Here is a 22711-nt window from a genome sequence, read left to right as displayed (position 1 = left end):
TGACCATTGAATAACCAAACAGTTCTTGTCGAACTGAAACTTGGAAATATGTAGTGCGTTTTAAGCACAAAATGGTAGTGCAAAGAGCCTTCATTGCTCCAGTGTTAGGGTTCTCATTTGCTACGACTTTGTTCAGCTAGCTTTCACAATCACACACCACTACTACGATGTTTTGAGAACTTCATTTAAATCAGTTATTACAACAAAAAGAATGGTGAGACAAAAAAATTTAGACTTTTCAGACTTCAAAGAACTCCGTCTCAACCTGAATACAATAATAAAATGGTGAACAGAAAGTTTCTGTGCTGTGCACAGAAGTTCATCTGAATCCAATCATTACAATAGAAAATAACGAACAGAAAAACTTTTTGGATTCACTGTTTACATAAGGTCGAATGCAAAGCACACAATTTTGCTGTTTTGGTCAGTCAAGAAATATTCGAAATATAGCTAAAAGAGGAACCAGGGACAAACCTCTAAAGCAGTTTTTGACCAGGTCCTCTGGTTTATATCCTCCATAAAGTTCATTCCTGCGCCATCAGTTTCATCAATACATATGCATAGCTCCCAACAAAGATTGATGCCATGAAAGAGCACAGAGATATTGTCTCCATATCTTCATAAATACACCACCTTACTAAAGTCTATTTGGTTTTAGTTTCTCATGCAGCAGTTCCAAAGCCTCCACCCACCCATATCAGTTTCATCAATACATATAATGGTTGGCGAAAATATGTGGTCATCGTCTGCCGGATCTCTGTATACACCACCTTCAGTTTTGTAGTGTGTCAATTCAGAGTCAAAATCAACCGTCTCAGAAGTTACTATTATTATTAATTGCTGAACACAGTAGCTTTCAGTGACCTGTATCAGGAGATTGCAGTATTCAGATTCCAGGCCGATGGTAACAGCATGCATGTAGCATGATAGGAAAAGAAAAATAAAACCCCTGCAAAGAATATATTCAGCAAATGGCAGATGCGCTGTAGGAGAATGTGGTCATGGCTATCAGCCTATCAATATGTGGGGTACAAATCAAAGAAACCAAAATTGACATTTGAGTGGAGATGATGCCCAAGAAAATGACTCTCGGTCTGTTACCTAAGGTCAAAATCACAAGAGAGTTGTATTTAATTAAGAAGGATACCACAGGTCGTGTATCTTGTTTATTTTGCTAGAACTTAATGCATGCATGCAGACTTACAGAAACATGATAAATGTTATACGGTTGACCTTGGAATCGGATCATAAAAGCAGTGAATGCGCAATTTCTTAAGCCGTTATTATCATTTCCTTGTTCTAATTTTCGGAAAAAGAAGATTAGCATTGCCTGTTCTGGATGCCACTCTGTATGGGAACCCCTCCACCATGAACTTATCTACAAATACCAAATCATAATCCCTTCCTAATGGCATGAAGTTTGCATAAAGTATAAGTAATAATACATCCCGATTCCCCTTACTTTGTACCTTCAACTACAATGTGGATGTTACCAGTAGCACATGATGTAAGATATCCTATGTGGCTATGTTAAATACCATGGAATCCTGTACCACAATCAACATCCAGTACAGCTGCTCCAATCATCAGGCCAGGATTGCATAAAAGGGCATCTCTGAAAAGATTAGCCAGTGTTAAGTGTTTTCAGGCGACATAAGTATACAACGGAAATGAATAAACATGCATATTTGACTGGAACTCATTAACCACGTACATCAAGAGTTCACCTGCTTTATCACCGAGCATCTCTCCATGAATGCCAAATGAGCTATAAGACCCAAAGTAGTTATCAGTGAGGATGATAAGTTATCATCCACCATTTGAATTGCCTTGGCAGTAACACTAGCACGTGCAATCTTTAGCTGCTTATCATTCTGCTCCTGGTCAAGAGATCCACTGCCCTCCCTGGCAGTCTCAACACTAAACGCTTGCTCAAATCTGGCACACGCAGAGCAGATGTAAAACTTCACAACTGAAATATAGATATTTTTCTGTAAGAAGGCTGTGACTGCCTGACAACCAGACCACACAATAGTTTCAAATAATATGTCCTGCTCTGCAATGTGGATATACTACTCACTGAAAAACTGCAATTCAAGCATACACATTCCCCATCAACTTCATCCATGGGTCAGCTTCATCAACAAGCCTCTGTGAGTATAAATACTGGATCAGCTTTGTCACATGTTGAAGACTGGCAGATGTGGAGAGAGACGCCATGAGCTCATTTATTATGTTGTGTAAACTAGAGCTGCAGTTGCTTCTAATCCATTTTATGTGTTCAATGGCCATCTCTACTTTCCCAGCATCTGTTAGACTCTTCAACAAAATGACATGTGAATTCAAGTTCTCGGCATTAGATCCAACACAACACATAACACTCAATGCTCCTTTGAAGTTACCTGAAAAATATTTCTAAGCTATTATTTTTACATAAGATATTAAAAAGCCATATCGAACAGCAGTCAAACCCTTTTTTGGTGGGCGTACCTTGTTTGCAGAGTGCAAGGATAAACACAGTCAACACTGAGCTAGCCACGGCAGCATCCTGCATCAAAGATTTCTTAAAAATATCCATGGCCTGTTCATATTTATTTTCTTCGCACAACATAGTGATGAAGGATGTGTATGTTGCAGCATCGGGAGCCACTCCTTTCTGGAACATATGATTGCACAGCTGTTGGACTTCTTCACTTTCACCGATTTGTGCAAATTTTGTGATGAGTATATTGTATGTCTGCAGGTTTGGGCTACACCCAATAGTGAACATCTCATCCCACAACTTCTTGGCTGGCCTAAGAAGATCATTTCTACATAGTGCGTCCATGAGAGAATTATATGATGAAATGTCAGGCTCTAATCTCTTTCTTTTCACCTGCTTTAATACATCATATGCCTCTCTCACCTTCCCAGCTTTGCCCAAGAATGACACCACCAAATGGTAATCCCTTGAATTCTTGCAATACCCATTCTCCAAAAGCACCCTAAAAATTTCCCACATCTCGTCGCCCTTCCTGTTCTTGAAAAGGTTCTCGCAAAGGTGTACAAGCATCTCTGTACTTGGAAATTTCCCCTTTCCAGTCATGAACTTACAGAACATAGCGGCAGCATCAGCATCAATCCCGGACACCGAACCAATCAAGACATTCAACACATCATCATCGATTGGGAAATCCCCCAACACAACCGCCTCTGCGATCTCCTTCGCCTCAGTAATCTGCCTGTTGGAGACCAATGCAAGCACATGCTCTCTGTAATCCTCCTTCCTAGGCGCGACGCCCAGCTTCCTCTTCTGCTTCAAGATCCTCCCTTCCTCCTCCACCCTCCCTGCTATCCTAAACCCCTCGGACACAATCCTATATGCAACAAAATCTGGCTTCCATCCGCGCAACCTCATCTCCTCCAAAGCACGCCATGCATCCTCAATCCTCCCCTCCCGACACATACCGTCGACGACCATCGCCACAACAACCGAACTGCTAACACGGCCGCCCCGACCACCCACCACTTCCACCAGCTGCATGACCTCGGCTAGCCCATCTCTCCTGCCCACGGCCTTGATGAACACCCCGAACCCGACGGTGTCCAGCTCGACTACCCCCGCAAGCATTCTGTCGAGCACCTTGCGTGCGTGGGCGAGGGACCCGGACGACGCGAGCGCGGCGAGCAGGGAGTTGCAGAGCGGGGCGGGGAGGATAGGGTGGTTCGGGAGGAGGCTGAAGTGCGCGAGGGCGTCGGGGAGGCGGCCATGGCGGAGGAGAGCGGAGGCGGCGAGCGCGCGGGTGGCCGGGAGGAGCGGGAGCCGCGCGGCTCGGGCGCGGGAGAGCGCAGCGAGGAGGCTGGGGACATGGGGCACGAGGGATGCGAGATGGGCGTGAAAGGCCTGTGGACTGGACGTGGGCGCGGTGCCGGCGGGAGAGGGAGAGGGCGGTGGCAGGTGGTGAGGCCGGGAGGAGATGGCGCGCGCGGCGGCGAGGCGAGGGAGGAGGCGGGATGTGGAGGGCAATGGTGGGGCCATGGTGGCAGTGAGTGAGCAACTGCACTTTGGTGGGTTTAGCTCCTGCTGTGATAAACAGCAAATGGAATGAAATCAAACTGAATGCAGATATGTAAATTTTGTACTTTCGTGTGGTAGGGCAATGCGGTCGTGACTATCAATAAATGGTCAAAATCATGAGAGAGTTGTGTTTAATTATAATTAAGAAGGATAACACATGTGGTGTATCTTATTTATTTAGCTACAACTTAATGTAGCTATTATTGGAGCTATTGGTGGTGTACCATCCTGCCTAGCTCGGCGTCGGAGGTTTTCCTTATGCGCCACTATACGTGGACATTGTTGAGTGGTATCGAATATCTAACTATGATGTATATATGTATAAGAAATATATTGTACATGGAAATAGTACACTGCGTACATACTTAATAACTCCGGATATTATGGAACCAAATCTCTGATACTTAATACACCCAGAAATATATAAGGTATATACTAGGAAGGTCTCGATTGGTTACATAACTCGAGTACGACCGGTATCTCAGCCGGATCTATTTCCTTTGTCTTGGCAGATAAGATGAGAGACTCCCTATTAACTATGGCTAGATAGTAGACAATATATCAGCCCTATATAAGGCGGAGACTCAGACCCTCGGAAAGGATAACTCAAGCCACATCAAGACATACACATCTCAATGCAAGCACTAAGACCCTAGCATAGAAGATACTCGGTGACTTTAACCTTAGATTAGCCTAGATCCGATCTACTCCCTATAATAGGTTTAGCCACATTGCTTATACTTGAGTTGATCAATATACTGCAACAACATCCAAATAGGATGTAGGGTCTTACTCCTTCTGGAGGCACAAACCTGTCTATATCACGTGTCTTATTTTATGCTCGATCTCTGATCTCGAAGGTACCCCAGTCGATTACGGACATATTGTTAGGAATAAATCTTTGACAGTTGGCACGCTAGGTAGGGGCCTTCATCTGCTTTTCAAGATCGGTCATGTCTCGAGTGCATGTCCGCACTGCATTCTCTGACGACAGTTTTTACGACCACTTCGAGTCAACGGAGGTCGTCTATGTATCTCCTCTAGCCGGATCAGAGATCACATTCGGAACTATGGCTTTTTGTTGGGATCTGGGTGGACTGATCCACACCGGTATTCTTGAGTCTAGCCCATTGAACGCATATCGCAAGGTGGGACACCTCAAGTGGGATCTCATGGAGCCTAACGTTCTACAATTCATGGACACCGACAGTGACGATGAAGGTCACGAGAGTGGCGACAATGGTTCCATTGACAACCAGAGCAGCCGAACAAATCGATTCGTGTTTATGGCAGGAGAAGTCGCTGGCACACCCCAGACCCGACCACAAAAGATCTGAACGCCGTGATAAATGATGGTGCCAGAATTTTCGAGGATCCAACAACAGCAGCCGCTGCCCACGTTATCAGCGTGGTCGGAAATATACCACCAGAGGCGTCTGCTGCTGGAGCCTTGTGTGCCCCTGATACCACTCATCATTGATGGGCCACAGAGATTCCAGTGAACCCTGATATTCAATGATGACTTGTTGAGCAGACACCTCCTAGTCGGGTGATGCCCCCACTAGCAGTTCCCAGATTGAGGAACAAACTCCCTCAGGACAACCATCACAGGGCCTCATCGGCTCATCTGTAGCTAAGCCTCAGCAGTGATGTTTTCAATACTCCAGAGGCTAATATCTAGGGAGCTTATCTAATTCTAAGATCCCTTCCTGATTTGGACCCGATGAATCCCTTAACCCCTATGGTTAACCAGGTCAAGACTTTGCTCGATGCGGCTCAGATCCAAGCTGCTTGAATAAATAATCCTAGTGACTCTAGGCATCGCAGTCAGCAAGTTGCCAGTTCAAGGAGCCACGGTCATGGATGCTCTCGAGTGGAGGGGTCTCAAGCAGGAAGCTTGGGAGGTCGACCTTGAGTACAACCTTACAGGTCGAACTACAACTACCCCCTCCATGGGTGTAAGAATTGGGAGGACTTAAGAAATTGCATACCTCACGGTCAGCATAATCTATAGAGAGTGATAGAAAACATCATGAAGAACATCGTAAGGATGATCGACGTTACAACAAACATAGATCTCCAGGATGGAACAGTCGATATGACTCCCCTGTTCGAAGGAACAGGTGTGATAGTCCTCCCCTGTCTCTTCCTGAGGAATTTGATAGAGGATATCAAGCTTTCGTATATGAGCTTCGATCGATATAATGGCCCACTAAGTTCAAAGCGAGCATGATCCGGAAGTACGAAGGGAAGCTCAACCCTAATGAGTGATTACAGATCTATACCATTGTTATTTGAGCAGCCGACAATGATAACAGGGTGATGGCCAATTATCTATTAACCGCCCTCGATAGATCTGTGAGGTCCTTGTTGCTTAACCTGCCACCTAACTCGATTTGTTCATGGACTGAGCTGAGGGCTCAATTCATTGCAAACTTCCAAGGTACTTTCGAGTGCCGGGGACGGAAGACGATCTTCATCAACTGACTCAAGGGTAGGGATGAATCCCTTTGAGACTTCATTCATAGGTTCAGTGATAGGCGTAATATGATCCCAGACATCTCCGATCAGTCAGTCATCATCTCCTTCAAGTGAGCCGTTAAGGATACGGATATGGTCGGAAGCTGGCTACCTGGAAGATTCATACGGTTAAGGAGCTTTTTGAGTTGGTCGACAAGTACGCAAACATGTTGAAGCCCAGGTTCGCGCTAAGAATCCTTAATATGGCAAGGACAAGCCTGAGTCCTCGAAGAATGAGGGTAAGAAGAATAGAACTGGTGACAAGCGCAAAGGTCCAGACACGAATATAGCTGCGGTCGATAGGAGCAAGTCGCGCAATACCAAGGATAACAAAGGCCTGAACCGAGGTGGTGAAAGTGGTGTCCCATGCATCAAACCAACCAACATGACTTTGATGAATACCACATCATTAAAAAGAAGGTCAATGATAAGCTCAATACCACCGTCGCTGAGTACCATAGCAAACAGGCCAAGCCAGACGCTAAAGGTGATGAGCCCGAATTTCACGAGGCCGATCAAAGTTTGGCGCACATCTTCGGAGGATCCGCGGCATATGAGTCCAAGAGGCAGTACAAAGTGGTCGAACGAGAGGTCAACTTGGTTCTGACTGGACCTACTCGATACCTCAAATGGTTAGAAGTTCCGGTCACCTTTAATCAAGTCAACCACCCAGCCACGGTTCCACACCCTGGTCGATATCTGGTTGTGGTCCAGCCGACTATCCTCAACATCAAAGTTTCTCAAACCTTGGTTGACGGGGGTAGTTCGCTTAACCTCATCTTTGCCAAAACCTTAGACAAGATGGGGATTGAAAGGTCAGAGCTAAAGAAAGGAGTTGAACTCTTCCATGGCATAACTCCCAACTCATTGACCATGCCCCTTGGTCAGATCAAGTTACCGATCACGTTCGGTGCGCCTGACAACTTCCACACGGAGAAGCTAACTTTCAATGTTGCGAACTTCAAGACAGCGTATAATGTAATCCTAAGCTGGCAAATGTTAGGAAAGTTCATGGCCATGGTGCATTGTGCATACCAGACACTCAAAATCCCCGGTCCTAAAGGGGTCATAATGGTAAAAGGGGATCAACACGCAGTAGTCAAATGTGATAAGCAGAGCCTGCATATGGTTGAACACTTCTATAGGATTGATTACACTCTAATAAGGCAATCAGAGGGGGGTGAATTATTGTGGAAACCAAATTCAAGGATTAATTCACCCAAATCGAAAATCGATTTAAACTCAGTATTCCACTCGAAACAGATTAAATATGCTCTAGTAAAAACAATGTAGAGAAAGATCCGCTGGTCTAATTGCCCTCAGATTTGGACAGATGAAACTAGATTCAAATATGAAATTAATACAACAAGAATCGAGTCAATCGGATATATGAATCAAGAATTATGCCTAGTTGAAGAAGACTATGTCAATATAGAATTCTACTGCTCTGTCGGGTGGGATTCCTGGCAATTCTTCGCAGAAGATATCAGGAAATTCACAAACTACAGGAATATTCAGGAGATTTGTGGCTGTGACAACCTTTAGAGCATATAGGTGGAGACCTCCCTCTCCAAGGTGAGGAGAAACCTGTTCACCCCTTGGACTTTTGAGAGAAATGACTCTCTTAGCACAATCAAGTTGAGCACTTTGGGCTAACAATTCATTCCTAAAATTACGTCCATTCCTCTAGTATCTAGCAAGATCAAATTTGCAGAAAACTAAACTCCTTCAATGAGAATCTTGGACTTAGGAACAACCTGACTGGTTATTAACTTAGTCCTAGGTGCATCGATATGGTACGCAGAAGGCAGGGTCTCGATAACTATATTGTGTCTCAAAGCATAACCCTCCTTGATGAATGAATAGGATGCACCAGAGTCAAAAAGAACAACTACGGGATGAGAATTCACAAGTAGCGTACCGACGAGCACGTTGTCATCCTCCTGAACCCCTTCATTGGTGACGTGGCGCACTCGGCCACGCTTGGGAACGTGCATAGCTTAGGAGGCTTGCGGAGTAGGTTGAGTGGGTGGTGGCCTTGGAGCGGTCGCCACGGCTCCCAGCCTCGGGTAGGGGCGATCTCAAGCATAGTGGCCGATGCGCCCACAGTTGTAGCACAAGCCGCCGGGACCACCTGTCACACTGCCCTGAGATGCAGTGGGTCTTGGAGGCTTCCCTTGTGGAGTGGAGAAAGATGGGCGCCGCACTATCCACATCGGCCATGGAGCACTCAAGGTCGATGTGTGAGATGGTGGAGGCTAACTCTCCGTGTGGGTGCGTTGAGAACTCCCGCCCATGAAGGGTGACGGGACCCTCTTGCGCTTCTTCTACTCTTGGTGGTTCTTCAGCTTGAACTCCACTGCGAGAGAGATACTCACCAACTTGTTAAAGTCGGTGAACTCATGTGTGGATAGCTGGTCTTGCATCTTCAAAATGAGGCAATGAACAAAGCGGGGTATTGCTTCTGCTCGTCGGCGTTGACCTCATCCGACACATATTGGGCAAGGTGGTTGAACACCTGCACGTACTCCATGATGGTTCTACCTCCTTGCTTGAGGTCCAGAAACTCTTGCCTTTTGATCTCCATTATCCCCTTGGGGATATGATAATCACGGAATGTCTGGCAGAACTCCGCCCAAGACACCCGATGGTTGGTGAGGTGCATGGCCAAGTAGTTGGACCACCACGCGCCCGCCGCACCCTGAAGCTGATGGGTGGTGAAAAGTGCCTTCTCATGGTCTTCACATTTGAGGAGAGTGAGTTTCTGCTCGATAGTATGAAGCTAGTGGTTGGTTTCAAGAGGATCCTCAGCCCGCGTGAAGGTGGGTGGCTGAGTCCGTAAGAAATCGGTGAAGTCATCTCGGCGTCTGGCTCCACCTCCTCCTTGAGGGGCCGTGTTACGCATGAGAGCTTCAAGGAGCGCCGTGTGAGCATGACGGTTCTATTCAATTTGTATGAGCACATCCGCCATGCTTGGCGGTGGAGGCGATAGAGGGTTGTTCTCATTAGAACCCTCTGGAGAGACTATGGCGGGTTCTCATCCTGTTGCAACGACAAGACAAAGAGGGGAAAGTCAAATTATGATACAGCCTAACAGCATTCGGCGGATATCATTTGGTTGGACCCTTAATACTATATATATGGAAACATACATGCATATGACCAATAGGGAAAAACAAATATATGCTCGATTCCTATCTACCATTTCTTTCTCAATCGCATCTCTCCGCAACAAACGTCAAGATCACATGCATTTATATAGCCAATCATCACCCTTTTTTGCTCCAGAAAGAATAAGTAGCGCGAACGGTGCTTGTGCATCTTGTCGAACAAGCGACAATTCATACGTTGTTGCTAACATATTCACTTCACGTACCATCGTCTTATGGGACACCCCATGTAATTACCACATGGGTAGATGACCATATCTAACATCGTATGATGGATGTTCATACGCTATTGCTAACGTATTCACTTTTTGTACCATCGCTGTACGGAACACACCAAGCTCATGCCTCGTACTGGTTGAGCCCCCGATATTTACCACCATCGAGATGCGTTTCTTACCCTTTTCGTCAATGCAACATAATCATAAATGCATCAAAATGCGAAAACAAACAACTTAAGCGTTGCTCATATACATGCTTTATACATAGGGGCATTATATAGTAAGTTTATACATATTAGCAAGAGAGGCACTAACGAAACTTTAGTTGGTTGCTTAGTGATGTTGACATACTAAACAACGACTTAAGTGTTTTAGGCTACTTCCTTAAACCAAACTTTGATACCACACTATAAGGAACCGTCCAAACAATATTCTAATTAATCATCAGGGGTATCATTATTCATAATTACAACCTCAATGATTAACCAGAATACTATCCTGGTAATCCCAGTATGTGTTTTGTGCCCAAGATCGGGAACATGTATATCACAACATAGCTTAAGAAAGAGCGAGTAATTAAAGATCATATTACAAGTTCTTAAGCATGATCACTTACAACGGTTTGCAATAAAAGAGAAACTACACATCAGAAGATTAAAACCTTAACAACAACAAAATGAGAGTGGAGTCATATGCCCTTAGGCTCCACCCCAAAAGCTATATCTCACCAGAATAGGATGCACTACTCTTGCTCACCATCTGCATCGGTGGGCACAAAGTAGCCAAATACCGCCACACCCTCACCAGCAGAACCTGAAAGAGCAGTATGAGTACGAAGGTACTCGTAAGACTTAATCCATATATGGCACATATAAATAGCCCGACTTCAAGGATCATACATTGAGCTATTAGCAAGAGTAAGGCCACAGGGTTAAGTAAAACATATGTAGTAAGCAAATGGACACCTACGTGTGAGCATCTATACTTAACTGACATACTAGTGTATCCTGCAATCCACAACTGGAGCATGTATCTATAGGAACCATAGTATCTCATTAACAATATAGACCAACCATTTTCATCATACCATAATCTTATCCCACATTCGTAAACTCTACAGCTAATGCAAATGAACGGAAGAATGCTCATGACCGAGAGCGCGGCATTTCAAAATGTTTTTACACCTTGCAGGGGGTACAACTTTACCCACACGAGTCGAGGACCATTTGGCTTGTGCTACTCACGAAAGTACACACAAGGGGTACTCATGTCAACCTTTCTCATATCTGGAACCACCCACTTGCAATGCCCCTATGGCACTGGGGTTACCGCGAGCGTGTCCTGGACACCTTCGGCTCCCCGCCACCTTGCTTCTTTTATTTTTCTCTTACGCGTCATAGAGTCGCAAGGCAAGTGTCGGCACGGCATATGATAATCGGCTTGCCTTACCATTAGATCAGCATGTGGTGAGTAAAGAAAGTGCTAGAGCCAACTGCACTGACGAACGGCCTTAAACAATGCAAGATACCCCTAACATCGCCCACATCTCGCCTCAATCTCACATCTCAACCATCCATCCCAACCTCATCTTTGTATCTATGAACAATGATTAAGCCTTAGGCTCGTGAACAACAACAGCACCATCGCTCGACTTCTACTGAGGACCTAAGCATTGCTAAGCATTTCGAATAATCCTTGAAGCTAGACACCAACTCTACCATCAAGACTACAAGGATTCATCAATAAGTCAAGGTAGAGACAGTGCATCAATATAGGTTCTACCTATATCCGCCCGACACTGGACTCAACACATGCAAACATACATAAAGTATAATTTATCAATTTAGACTCCACTCAATTTGAATAAAGGGTGCAATATGCTTAGATGCTTGCCTTGTTGCTTCGGGTTTGCCTGATACTTCTCGCACAGAACTCACAGAAATGCGGAAGGTTGGCGTTGTCCTCGATCACGCTCACGTCATGCTCTGAATTTTCGTTCACTAATAAAGAACGCATGCAACGATGAGCATGAATGACGTGCAATGATGGATGCTCCACAGTGCATGGCAATAGTGGAGATGAAATGCATCATGCCATGAGTTTAAAGCCTCAAGATTATCTTATTTTGGATTATTGACAAACATTTAATATTTTCTTGAATTAATTAAGCTTAAAACAAGGTTTAACCCTAAATAGAAATTTAATCATATCTAACATGTGGGTGATTATTTTTGTTGAACAGGGCATCAATTAACAAAATAGGTTTCACAATTTTTGGAGCTATATACAATTTTCTATGCATTTTACAAATTTTCAGCCAAAATAACCAAAATAAATAAAAGGGCTAAAACTCTTTTTCACCCTGGGGCCGGCTAACCACAGAGATGAAAGCGGGCCCTGCTCTATTTGACTCGGGTCAAATGGCCTTCAGCCCATGGCAGCGAGCGGCGGTGTTGGAGCAAGAGTTCGTCTTGCCCTAACAAGTACGACGAGAGTTTCTTTTAAGGAGGAGACTCAAGCTTGGAGAGGAAGTTTGAGAGGAAGGAACACAACGAATGTATTGATTGTAAAGATATAGACTGGGCTAAGGGGGAGTATCATAGGAAAAACTCTGCGATTATGCTCCTCCGTGCTGTGTTGAGCGTGTCCTCCTGCTCAGACGGCCAGGGCCCTTTATATATAGGGTTGAGCGTAGCTTAGCGTGCAAGTTACCGCTATGTGCAAAATATCCAAGATAAGGCCGAGTTACATGTTCTTATCCAGAATAGCTACTTTTTACCCTACATAGGAGATAGATATCTACCATGGTAATTATTGGGGTGTTTGTACCCAGAGGGGTGAGCCAGTCGCCAATTGCGGCCCGACGTCGTGATGTCAAGGGTGTCAAGATAACCCCCATTGTACTGGGGTGTCAGGATGATGCCCACTAGCCTAGTTAATTAATGCCGGTCACTTCCTTGCAGATAAAGGATGACCGACGTTCCTCTCTTAGTAGATCTTTCTTGGGTCTTGATGGCCTACCCCGTAGCCTTCGAGAAGCCTGCTCGAGCCCCGGAGACGGGGCTCCAGGGGGAGGTATGGCTTTGGGAGATGGAGGCTTCGGGAGACATGGCTCTGAGAGGTAGTTACTCCGAAGCCTGAAAGTCAGAAAGCGGCCTTCGGGAGGTGCGGGCCCATGGGCATGGTCCAATGAAGCCATGGGGCCGTCGGGGTCCTTAACAACGACCCCCAACAGGAGGCGAGCAGTGGAGGAAACGGTCGGCCGAGGGCACCAGCAGCATAAGCACATGCACGTGGACCCAGCTAGGGCATGGGTAGCCAGTGGCGATGATCGGAGGGCAGCAGCAACGATGCATTGTGGTGACAGCACGCCGGTGGCTCGGTCATGGTGCCTCGGCGATGAACGGTGATGCAAACGGGCCAACCGAAGACACCTATGGCATCTACATGGGCGCGTGAACACAATGGCCTGCCTCTTGGCCGAGGAGCCCAACGGTGGCACAGCCGGTGACCAGCTCAAGTGGGCGGCAGCGCACAGTCGTGCGAGGAGGGACGCGTCGATGATGGGCCACAGGTAAAAGAGCGCACGCAAAAGGTAGAGGGGAGCGACGTGAAGCTCACAACATAGTTGGCTGGAGCAGAGGAGCTTCGGACTGGTGAGTCGAAGGTGAGGTGTGGAGTGGGTGCGCCGGAGACGAGGAAGACGATGCGGTCGAGCTCGATCCATGCGGGACAAGCCAGGGAAGCGACTGAGGAGGTCTCGGTGAGGCTTCTCGAGCTTCTTGGCCATTGGGAGGGCTCACCGATGGTAGGGCTCCAACGAATTTGGACGGCGGTGTGCTGCCGTGCTTGTGCTCTGCTCTTGCGGCGAGTGAGAGAGAGAAAAGAGAGTGAGCAGAGAGAGAGAGAGAGAGAGAGAGAGAGAGAGAGAGAGCCGGGGAGAGGAGATAAGGGTGATAGCCCATGCCTCTGGCCGCCCCGGTGCTGTGGTCTGGATTTCTGGGGTCGTGGTCAGCCGCGGAAGTCAACAAAGCCGGCGGTGAGAGGCAGACAGAAAGAGAGGGGATGACGGGTGGGGCTGATGAACGGTGACAGCCGAGTAAAAATATCCCCACCACTTCTTCTATACAAAAGAAAGCCTTCCCGTGGTCCAAAAATTATAGGACAAATTTTTTATGAAACTATAATTCATGTACAATCCATTTTTAACTTGTTTGACCCCAATAGCCTAAGCCAATCTCCAATTAAAATCCTCCAGAAATGTAAGCTTTTCTAAATTGTGGTAATTTTTATGCCTTCAAATTAATTCTCAAAAATTTGGGAAAATTCATTTATATTCTTCAAATGGTATGGACTAATTTCTAAAATTGTTTCCAGCCCTATGTTTCATAGCAACTTTGTGAGATGCTTCACAATGCACCAATTAACATTAATTTTAACAATTTATGTTTAATTGAAATTGCATGTTAAAATCGCTCAAAACAACCAAACATGATGCTAATGATGCTTAATGACATGCTTAAGTAATTTGGGCTGTCACATTCGCCTTCGAGCAACACCTGCATAGGAATCAACAAACAAGTATGAGTGTAAGTCCTTCCCGACTTAACTCAAGATTAGTTCACGCAACATTACTCACACGAGTATATTGCATCACCTCTACATTAACACCAGTGTATAAGTATATCTAAGCAGTAACTTAGTAACTCATGAACATTATCCTAATCTTATTAAGCTAAATCACTTTGCTCTGCCAATTTCATCATCCAAACTAATTTTTCATCACATGATCTCACAATCTCCCCCTTGATGAAAATATTAGCAATCCTCATATGAACATTGGCAACCTCTTGACAAACATGATTTAATTTTAAAATCAAACTCAAAGTAAAATAAAAATCAAGAAAATTTCAACACAGAAAATCTCTCCCCCTTTGGGAAAAAACAAAAACAAAAATTTCTCCCGGAATGAGCAATTCTCTCCCCATTTGATAATGATTTCATCAAAAATTCAAAAGAGAGAATCCAATCATTTTGTTGTTTTTATTATAATGAGCATCGTAGATCAGCCACATATATAACATAGACTCGATCAAGCCACACTATTAAGAATATGTGCACCAACCCATCTATACATGTAAAAATATAGTGTGAGCACAGCTTATCAAGTATAATTAATAATTTATTTGCAAGACATGGTCTCACAATCTCAACTACTCGAATCATCAAATCATATGCTATCAAAAACATGGATACAAAAAGTATGTCATTGTTTTGATTAAAATCACATGTAACAAGATATCAACTGTTCTGTCAAGAACATCTCATATTATTTTGTAAGGAATTATATGCACAATTAGCCTTATTCTATCCAACCATGCCAAGCCTATGTCAAAGATAATCAGAAGCTTCAAACAATGGTCACGGTCATACATGACTTCTTCCAAGTTCATATCAAAGTGTAATGATAAGCAGTCTCGTAAAGAAGAAGTGTGACAATACATACTTTCTTAATCTCTTTCCTATCAACTGTTATTCAGCACCTTTTCATTTCTTTGAGTCTTTCATATATAGCATTTTTATTGAACATTAAAGTAATCAAGAGAGTTTAACCTTGACAAGATTTAATTCAAGTTATCATTCGATTTAGAAAATCATGACAAAAACTACATCCTACATATATATATATATATATGTGTGTGTGTGTGTGTGTGTGTGTGTGTGTGTGTGTGTGTGTGTGTGTGTGTGTGTGTGTGTGTGTGTGTGTGTGTGTGTGTGTATGCAAAAACTCTCTTGTAGCATAAGCATTGGCTTTAAAAGTCACATATGTATCAGATATGATGCTCATCATATTTCATTATTTTCTTATTTTTAAACTCCGACAAGCTCCAAGATATAAGAACCCCCCCTCAAAACAATCTCATAGGATGAATAGCACCAAGTTCTCCCCAAAGAGAAGTAAAACGAGAAGAGTCCAAAGGTTTTGTGAAAATATCTACCAATTGGTGTTCAATATCCACAAGGAGAAGTTCAATGTTCTCTTTTCAACATTGTCTCTAAGAAAATGTAATCTAATGTCAATGTGTTTAGTCCGAGAATGTTGCACAGGGTTTTTAGCAATACTTATAGCAATAGTGTTATCACAGAAAAGTGGATCATTCTCTAAATTAGCACACGATAGCCACAAGTATGAGCAGGATATCCAAGAAAAACTCCATCAGTTGATTTGGACTCAAACTTATCCAAATTTTCAGATTTCAGCACAAAGCACTTACAGCCAAAAACTCTAAAATGAGATACACTAAGCCTATATTCAAACTGTAACTCATATGAAGTTTTACCCAATTTAGATATCAAGAAAACATGGTTTGAAACATAACAAATAGTAGATATAGCTTCAGCCCAAAATTTTCTAGAGTAGAAAATTCATCTAACATGGTCCTAGCCATCTCAACCAGTGTTCTATTCTTCCTTTCAACTATAATATTTTATTGAGGTACTCTAGGTGATGAAAATTGATTTTAAATACATTTCTTGACACAAAAGTGATCAAAAGAAGAATTTTTAAATTCAGTTCTATTATCACTTCTAATAGCTCTAAGTGAACTAAGAAGATCAACAGAAAATCTCAAAAAGAGATTCCTAAAATGATCAAAAGTATCATCCTTCGATGCCATAAAGAAAACCCAAGAGTATCTTGAGAAATCATCAACAATAACAAACATATACCATTTACCTCCAAAAGATTATACTCTAGAATGACCAACAGTATCAAGGTGCAAAAGTTGACTGCGTGCATTTGTCATAACTATGGTATTATGTGGATGTGAACCTGAATGCATTTTACCATGTCTACACGAAGAGCATACTAATCCGCTATCACCCTTAAGCTTAGGAAAATCATGAATAAGATCTAAACCACTAACTCGAGTGAGATGATATAGACCAACATGACCAAGTCTATGATACCAAAAGAATAGATCTTTAGAAATATTAGCAACAAGATATCTAAGCATAGAAGAAGGTGATGCATCAAAATCAGCCTTAAAAACTCTTCCAAAATGTGAGATACTAAAAACAAGATCACATGAAGTATCTAATACTTTGCATTCTCTAGATACTCTTGGGTGCAATTGTACTTAACCCGATGTGTGGATTTAAAAGAAGAAGCAACATTTGCATTTATTGCAGAAGATAAAAATCCATCAGACTTAAAACAACCTTCTTAGGTTCAGATTCAGCAAGTATTTCAAATTTGCCACTACCAAGAGCCCTAACAACAGTGGGTGCTTTTGTCTTAGAACGAGCATAGGGATTAAATCCTAAAACTTGTATACATGTGCTTGACTTGGTTGAATCTAAAATCAGGTTCTGATTTTTCTTTGGCTTCAAAAAAACGTTCTAAAGTTCCTTTCAAGTAATCAACCTGTTTAGAAAGAGCTGGGCACTTATTACAAGCAACGTTCATGTGTTTCTTTTGTTTATGAAAATTAGAGCATGAAAGAACCTCATGAGTAATTATGCCATTAGCTATTTGAGAAACTCTAGCATTAGTATCATGCAACTTCAATTCCAGAATTGCGCAATTAGAACAAGAAGTTGAATCAAGCAAATTAGATGTTGAAGAACTAGCATTTTTAACTTGTTTGCAATTTAACACAACAAGTTTCTCATTCTTCTCAATTTTTTCTCTATGTTTTTCAAAAGTAGAAGCATGAACATCTTTAAGAGAAGTGAGCTCAGTATAAATTAAGTCACATGACTCGCAAGCATCATCATCAAGAATTAAAATCTTAAGTCTTGCAATTTTATAATTCAGTTATTCAATTAAAACATCACGTTTCTTAATTTTTTTGTTACGCTTCTCTAAGAGTGTACAAAGAAGAACAATAGCATTAGATAGATCATCATTAGGTAATAGCTCGTTACCATCGTTGTCAAGTTCATCCTCGGTTGAACTTTTTTTTTTTGCTTGCCATGAGACACAACCCAGTCAAATCATGCAATGTCTTGCTCTTAGATGTTGTGTCATCCCCGCTGCTCTCCGAATCAACATCACTCAAGTTGACTTGTCCAAGTGCCGAAAGAACTCGATGCACAACCTTACGGTTGAGAAAGCTCTTCTTCTTCTTGTCATTGATCAAACACTTCTTTATCTCCTTCTACTCTTTTGATGCCTTCTTTGCAAGCTTAGGACAATTGGACCGAATATAGTTTAGATCTCCACATTCATAGCATCTTTGAGGACCTCCACTTCCTCTCTTTCTCATACGCATATTTTGCAATGCTTTAGAGAAATGAGTAGAGTAGTGCTAAATCTTCTTCAGGAATCAACTCAAGCTAATCATCAGTTAGTGAAGATATAGAAGATAATGAAAAACTTGATGAGGAAGATTTAATATGAGACATGCTGGGTTGAGAGACCAAAGCAATTGATTTATTAACATTATTCCTAGCAAAAATATCTAGTTCATGAGTTTTTAATTTAGAATAAAGAACATCTAATGTAAGTGTACTCATGATAGTAGATTCTCTAATAGATGTAACTTTCATCTTTCATACTGACATATCTAAAGCTTCTATTAATTGATGTGCATTCTCAGCGTCAGTATATGTAACACTAACTGTATGCAAATTGCTAAGAATTTTATTAAAGCGAGCAAAGAAATCATCGAGAGACTCACCGAGTTTCATCTCAAATTTCACATATTCTTTCTTATATAAATCTTGATGTACCTCTTTAATGGTAGATGAACCTTTATGGTAATCACAGAGTGCTTTCCATACCTCATACGCCAATTTGAGATGTATCACGTGGTCGAAGTTGCTTCTTCCCAAGCCTTGGATGATCACATTCTTTGCCTTACTGTTCGCCTAAATGGCTGGCATGTTCTACATTGTCACCTCATTATTTTCTGGAACCATGTATGGCTTGTAGACCTTTTCCCAAATTACAAAGCTCTGTGCTTAAATGTAGACCTCCATCTTCACCATTCAAAACTTAAAATCAACTCCATCGAAAACACAAGGTTTGGTGGAATACCTATCTAAATCTAAGTTTTTAATTACCGATTAAGAGCAATTAGAAAGAATTAAGGCTCTGATACCAATTGTAGGATCAATTACACTCTAATAAGGCAATCAGAGGGGGGTGAATGATTACATAAACCAAATTCAAGGATTAATTTATCCAAATCAAAAATTGATTTAAACTCAGTATTCCACTTGAAACAGATTATACATGCTCTAGTAAAAATAATGTAGACAAAGATCCGCTGGTACGATTGCCCTAAAATTTGGAAAATAGAAATTAGATTCAAATACGAAACTAACCCAACAAGAATAGAGTCAATCGAATATGTGGATCAAGAATTATGCCTAGTCAAAGCAGAATGTGTCAACCATTTGCCGAGTTCTATATAACAATAGCTTCCAAACGAGTATTGGCATGTTGCCATTTGAAGCTCTATATGCCGACGATGCCGAACGTTGTTGAATTGGTCCGCATCCGGCAAAAGGGCTTTTCTAGGCTTGAATTTGGTCTAAGGGGCCGAAGAGCATGTTCTAGCTATTTGAAAGTGTCTTCTCACTGCACAATCACGACAGAAGAGCTATGTGGATCGCTGCCGCTGAGACCTCGAGTTAGAAATTGGAGATTATGTGTAACTCAACGTTTCGCATCTCAAAGACATCCGACGTTTCCAAGTTCGAGGCAAGCTAGCGCCTCTCTATGTGGGGCATTTTCAAATTGTTGGCCGGCGTGGAGAGGTAGCCTATCAATTGGATTTGTCATGGTCACTCTCCACTGTGCATGATGTGTTTCACATCTAGCAGTTGAAGAAGTGCCTCCGAGTCCCAACCGAGGTAATCGAAGTTGCAAACCAAGAGTTACAGCCAGATCTTACATACTATGAGCGACCGACCCAGATATCGGACATAGCGGAACGCAAAACTCGACGTCATTCCATAAAGCTCATCAAAGTCCAATGACCATTCGGAAGCCAAAGTGACGTGGGAGCGTGAGGATAAAATCCGCTCCGAGTATCCCCCACCGTCAGAGCCCAAAAATATTTGTATAGATTTCGGTCTAACCGACAAACCCACGGTCCAACTGTGTCGCGGTCTGACCGGTCCTAGCATCGGTCTGACTGCCAGGGCATAGTGGGGTCCGTTGGCTATCTTTGAGTTTTGGTGAAATTCTTCTCCGTTGATGGAAGAATCCTTCCCGCCTTGTTGCCATCAACTTCACCTTAACTTTACCGAATCTCGGGACGAGATTCTTCTTGGGGGGGGGGGGGAGGTTTGGCACGTTCCAAAATTCGTAATTACATAATTATGCATAAATATGCTTCTTAAGCATTATGTTTAATTTTGTGTGATTTTATTTTATAACTATAAAGCAATTCGTTTAAAGTCATTTGGATGAGAGAAACTAATCTGAGAGAGAAAAGAATAGAAATCGCATTGGAAATACTTTGTTTCTCTAGCACGTGGGCCCCACTAGAGTTGGCCAACCATCCCTCCCTCTCCCTCACGTGCAGCCACCTGCTCTCACCCTCACTCCCATGCTCAACCGGCCAAAGAAGCAAGGAGCAGCTCCCTCTCCCTTCCCTCTCAAGCACTCTCTCCATTCCTCCCTCAAATCCGCCAATAAGAACTTGGATTCGAGATGAGTATGTGGTACCATCGCGATCCTTAGCTCATAAGCTTCCTATCCCTCCAATTTGTTTGCTCTTTTCCGAAGGATTTGAGCCAATTTTGGTGTCTTTTGGTGTTTAGGGTTGAAACATGAAGAACACCGGATTTCTTCATCTCCTGAGCGATTTCCTCTGTTTCCTTCGTCATCCGGCTGTCACCAACCTCCACAAGCACCGTGGACAAGTCGCTTGGGCTTCCCTCAGCATGAATTCGTGATTTGGTTGGTCGATTTGGTAATGGGGTGAAGTTCATGAGTTCTTGATGTTTTGGTGGCAATAGCCGAGTTTTGGTCGATTTCGGCTTATACGTGTGGTCCTATGCGGTAGAGGAGGTCAAGAGGGTGCTCTAGGACCAAATCCCCACCCCAAAAGCCACCAAAATCACCAGAATCATCATCGATAAGCTCACCAAGTGCCCCCGGCCGCTCCTAGCAGTCTAACTACGCCTTCCGACGGTCTGACCGCCGTTCCAGGAGTCCAACCGTCCCTCGGGTTGGACTAACCGTCAGAACCCAAACCTCTCTACACGTCAGCGGTCTGACCGTGATTTCTGGTGGTCTGACCGCGACTCCTGGCGGTCTGACCATGGTCAACTCAGCAGAACCGTTTTCAGCGCTCTTTACTGTTAGCTGAAAATTGTAAAATTCATAATAAATTCTCTGTAGCTCCAAAAATTATGAAACCAATTTTGTTGGTTTTATAATAACCTAATCTACCTATTAAAATTGTCCCAGCCATTAAATAAGTAATTAAATTTCTGAGATTTATTAATTAGGTTAAAACTTCATTAATTCACCGTTAATTCATCGCAAGCCCAAAATGGGTGAAACCAACTAGTCTTATTATGACTTTTTCTATCTAGAAAAAATATTTTAATACATTATAAGGCATAATTTTATGGCATTTAATCATATGTATTTTTGTGGCATACATATTTGCACTTCATTCATACTCATCATTGCATGTGTTCTTCTTTAGTGAATGAAGAACCGAAGCGCGACATGGGTGTGAGTGAAGGCAGTAGCGAGCTCCTGCATTTCTATGAATTCTATGTGGGGAGTGTAAGGCTAACCCAAGACTAGTAAGGCAAGCAACTAAGCATATTGCACCTTTGTTCAATTGAATGAAGTCTAAAATTTATGAACTATGCTTATGTATGTTTGCATGTGTCGAGTCGAGATTGAGTACAAGTGGGTAGATCCTATGTTGAATGCATTACTTCTACCTTGAATTGTTGTTCATCCTTTTCTTGTCGCCTTGAGTATGTTGTTGGTGTCTAGATTGCAAGTTAAATCGAAATGCTTAGCAATGCATAGGTCATTCGGTAGAAATCGAGCGGTGAATTGTTTCATCGTTCACGAGCATAGGAGTTATTTACTTTTGTAATGATCATAATGTTAGATATGGGTTGATGATGGTTGGATGAGTAGTTGAGTATGAGACGAGATGTGGGCGGTGCTGGGGGTGTTATCTGCTCCGGAGGAAAGTTCTGGGGGCAGGTCGGGAGAGAAACCCGGACACCGTAGACCGCTTGCGTCGTTTAAGCACCGATCATCTGTGTAGTCGGCTTTAGCACTTACCTTACTCACCACATGCCAATCTAATGGTAAGGCGAGCCGAATACCTCTATAGCTGTGATCATTTGGGTGTGAACATCGACGGTGTGAGTGGGCGGGCTTGTAAGAGGTGCTAGTTTGCTCCATGAGTAGTTCTAGTACCTCCGCGCCGAGCGATGAATGATCCAAATGGTTGGGGATTATTGGGAAAGGTTGACATGAGTACCACTTGTATGGATCTGTGTGGTCATGCAAGCCGTATGATCCTCAAGTCATGTGGGTCCAGGAGTATCCCCTACAGGGTGTAAAAACATTTTGAAATACCGCGCTCTCGGTCATGAGCATGCTTCTATCCATCTGCATCGGTCGTAGAGTTTTCGCTTATGGTTGATGGTTGGATATGTGGGAAATGGTTGAGTTGGTCTTTGTTACATGTATGTTCATAATGGTTCCAGTTATTTATGTTCAGTTGGTTATGGTAGGGTAGATTTAT

At 43.1% G+C, this 22711-nt stretch overlaps 1 protein-coding gene across 9 annotated transcripts; it reads right to left on the bottom strand.

The window, feature by feature from the left end:
* Window positions 1-244: 244 nt before the first annotated feature.
* On the bottom strand, window positions 245-4071 carry LOC133897503 (pentatricopeptide repeat-containing protein At5g14080-like). Of its 9 annotated transcripts, none has more exons than XM_062338263.1 (5): window positions 2491-4071; window positions 1728-2402; window positions 1470-1615; window positions 865-949; window positions 245-770 (listed from the first exon to the last, which is right to left on the bottom strand). In XM_062338263.1, exons 1-2 carry the CDS (start codon window positions 4016-4018, stop codon window positions 2095-2097), a joined length of 1836 nt encoding a protein of 611 aa, XP_062194247.1. In that variant the 5' UTR covers window positions 4019-4071; the 3' UTR covers window positions 245-770; window positions 865-949; window positions 1470-1615; window positions 1728-2094. The 9 variants fall into 9 exon arrangements, with proteins under 9 accessions (XP_062194247.1, XP_062194249.1, XP_062194242.1 ...); XM_062338265.1 differs by having other exon boundaries at window positions 1539-1615; XM_062338258.1 differs by lacking the exon at window positions 865-949 and having other exon boundaries at window positions 245-864; window positions 1715-2402.
* Window positions 4072-22711: the final 18640 nt, after the last annotated feature.

This window comes from Phragmites australis, chromosome 17, assembly GCF_958298935.1.
Source record: "Phragmites australis chromosome 17, lpPhrAust1.1, whole genome shotgun sequence".
Lineage (NCBI taxonomy): Eukaryota > Viridiplantae > Streptophyta > Magnoliopsida > Poales > Poaceae > Phragmites > Phragmites australis.
This window is presented reverse-complemented; position numbering and strand designations above follow the sequence as displayed.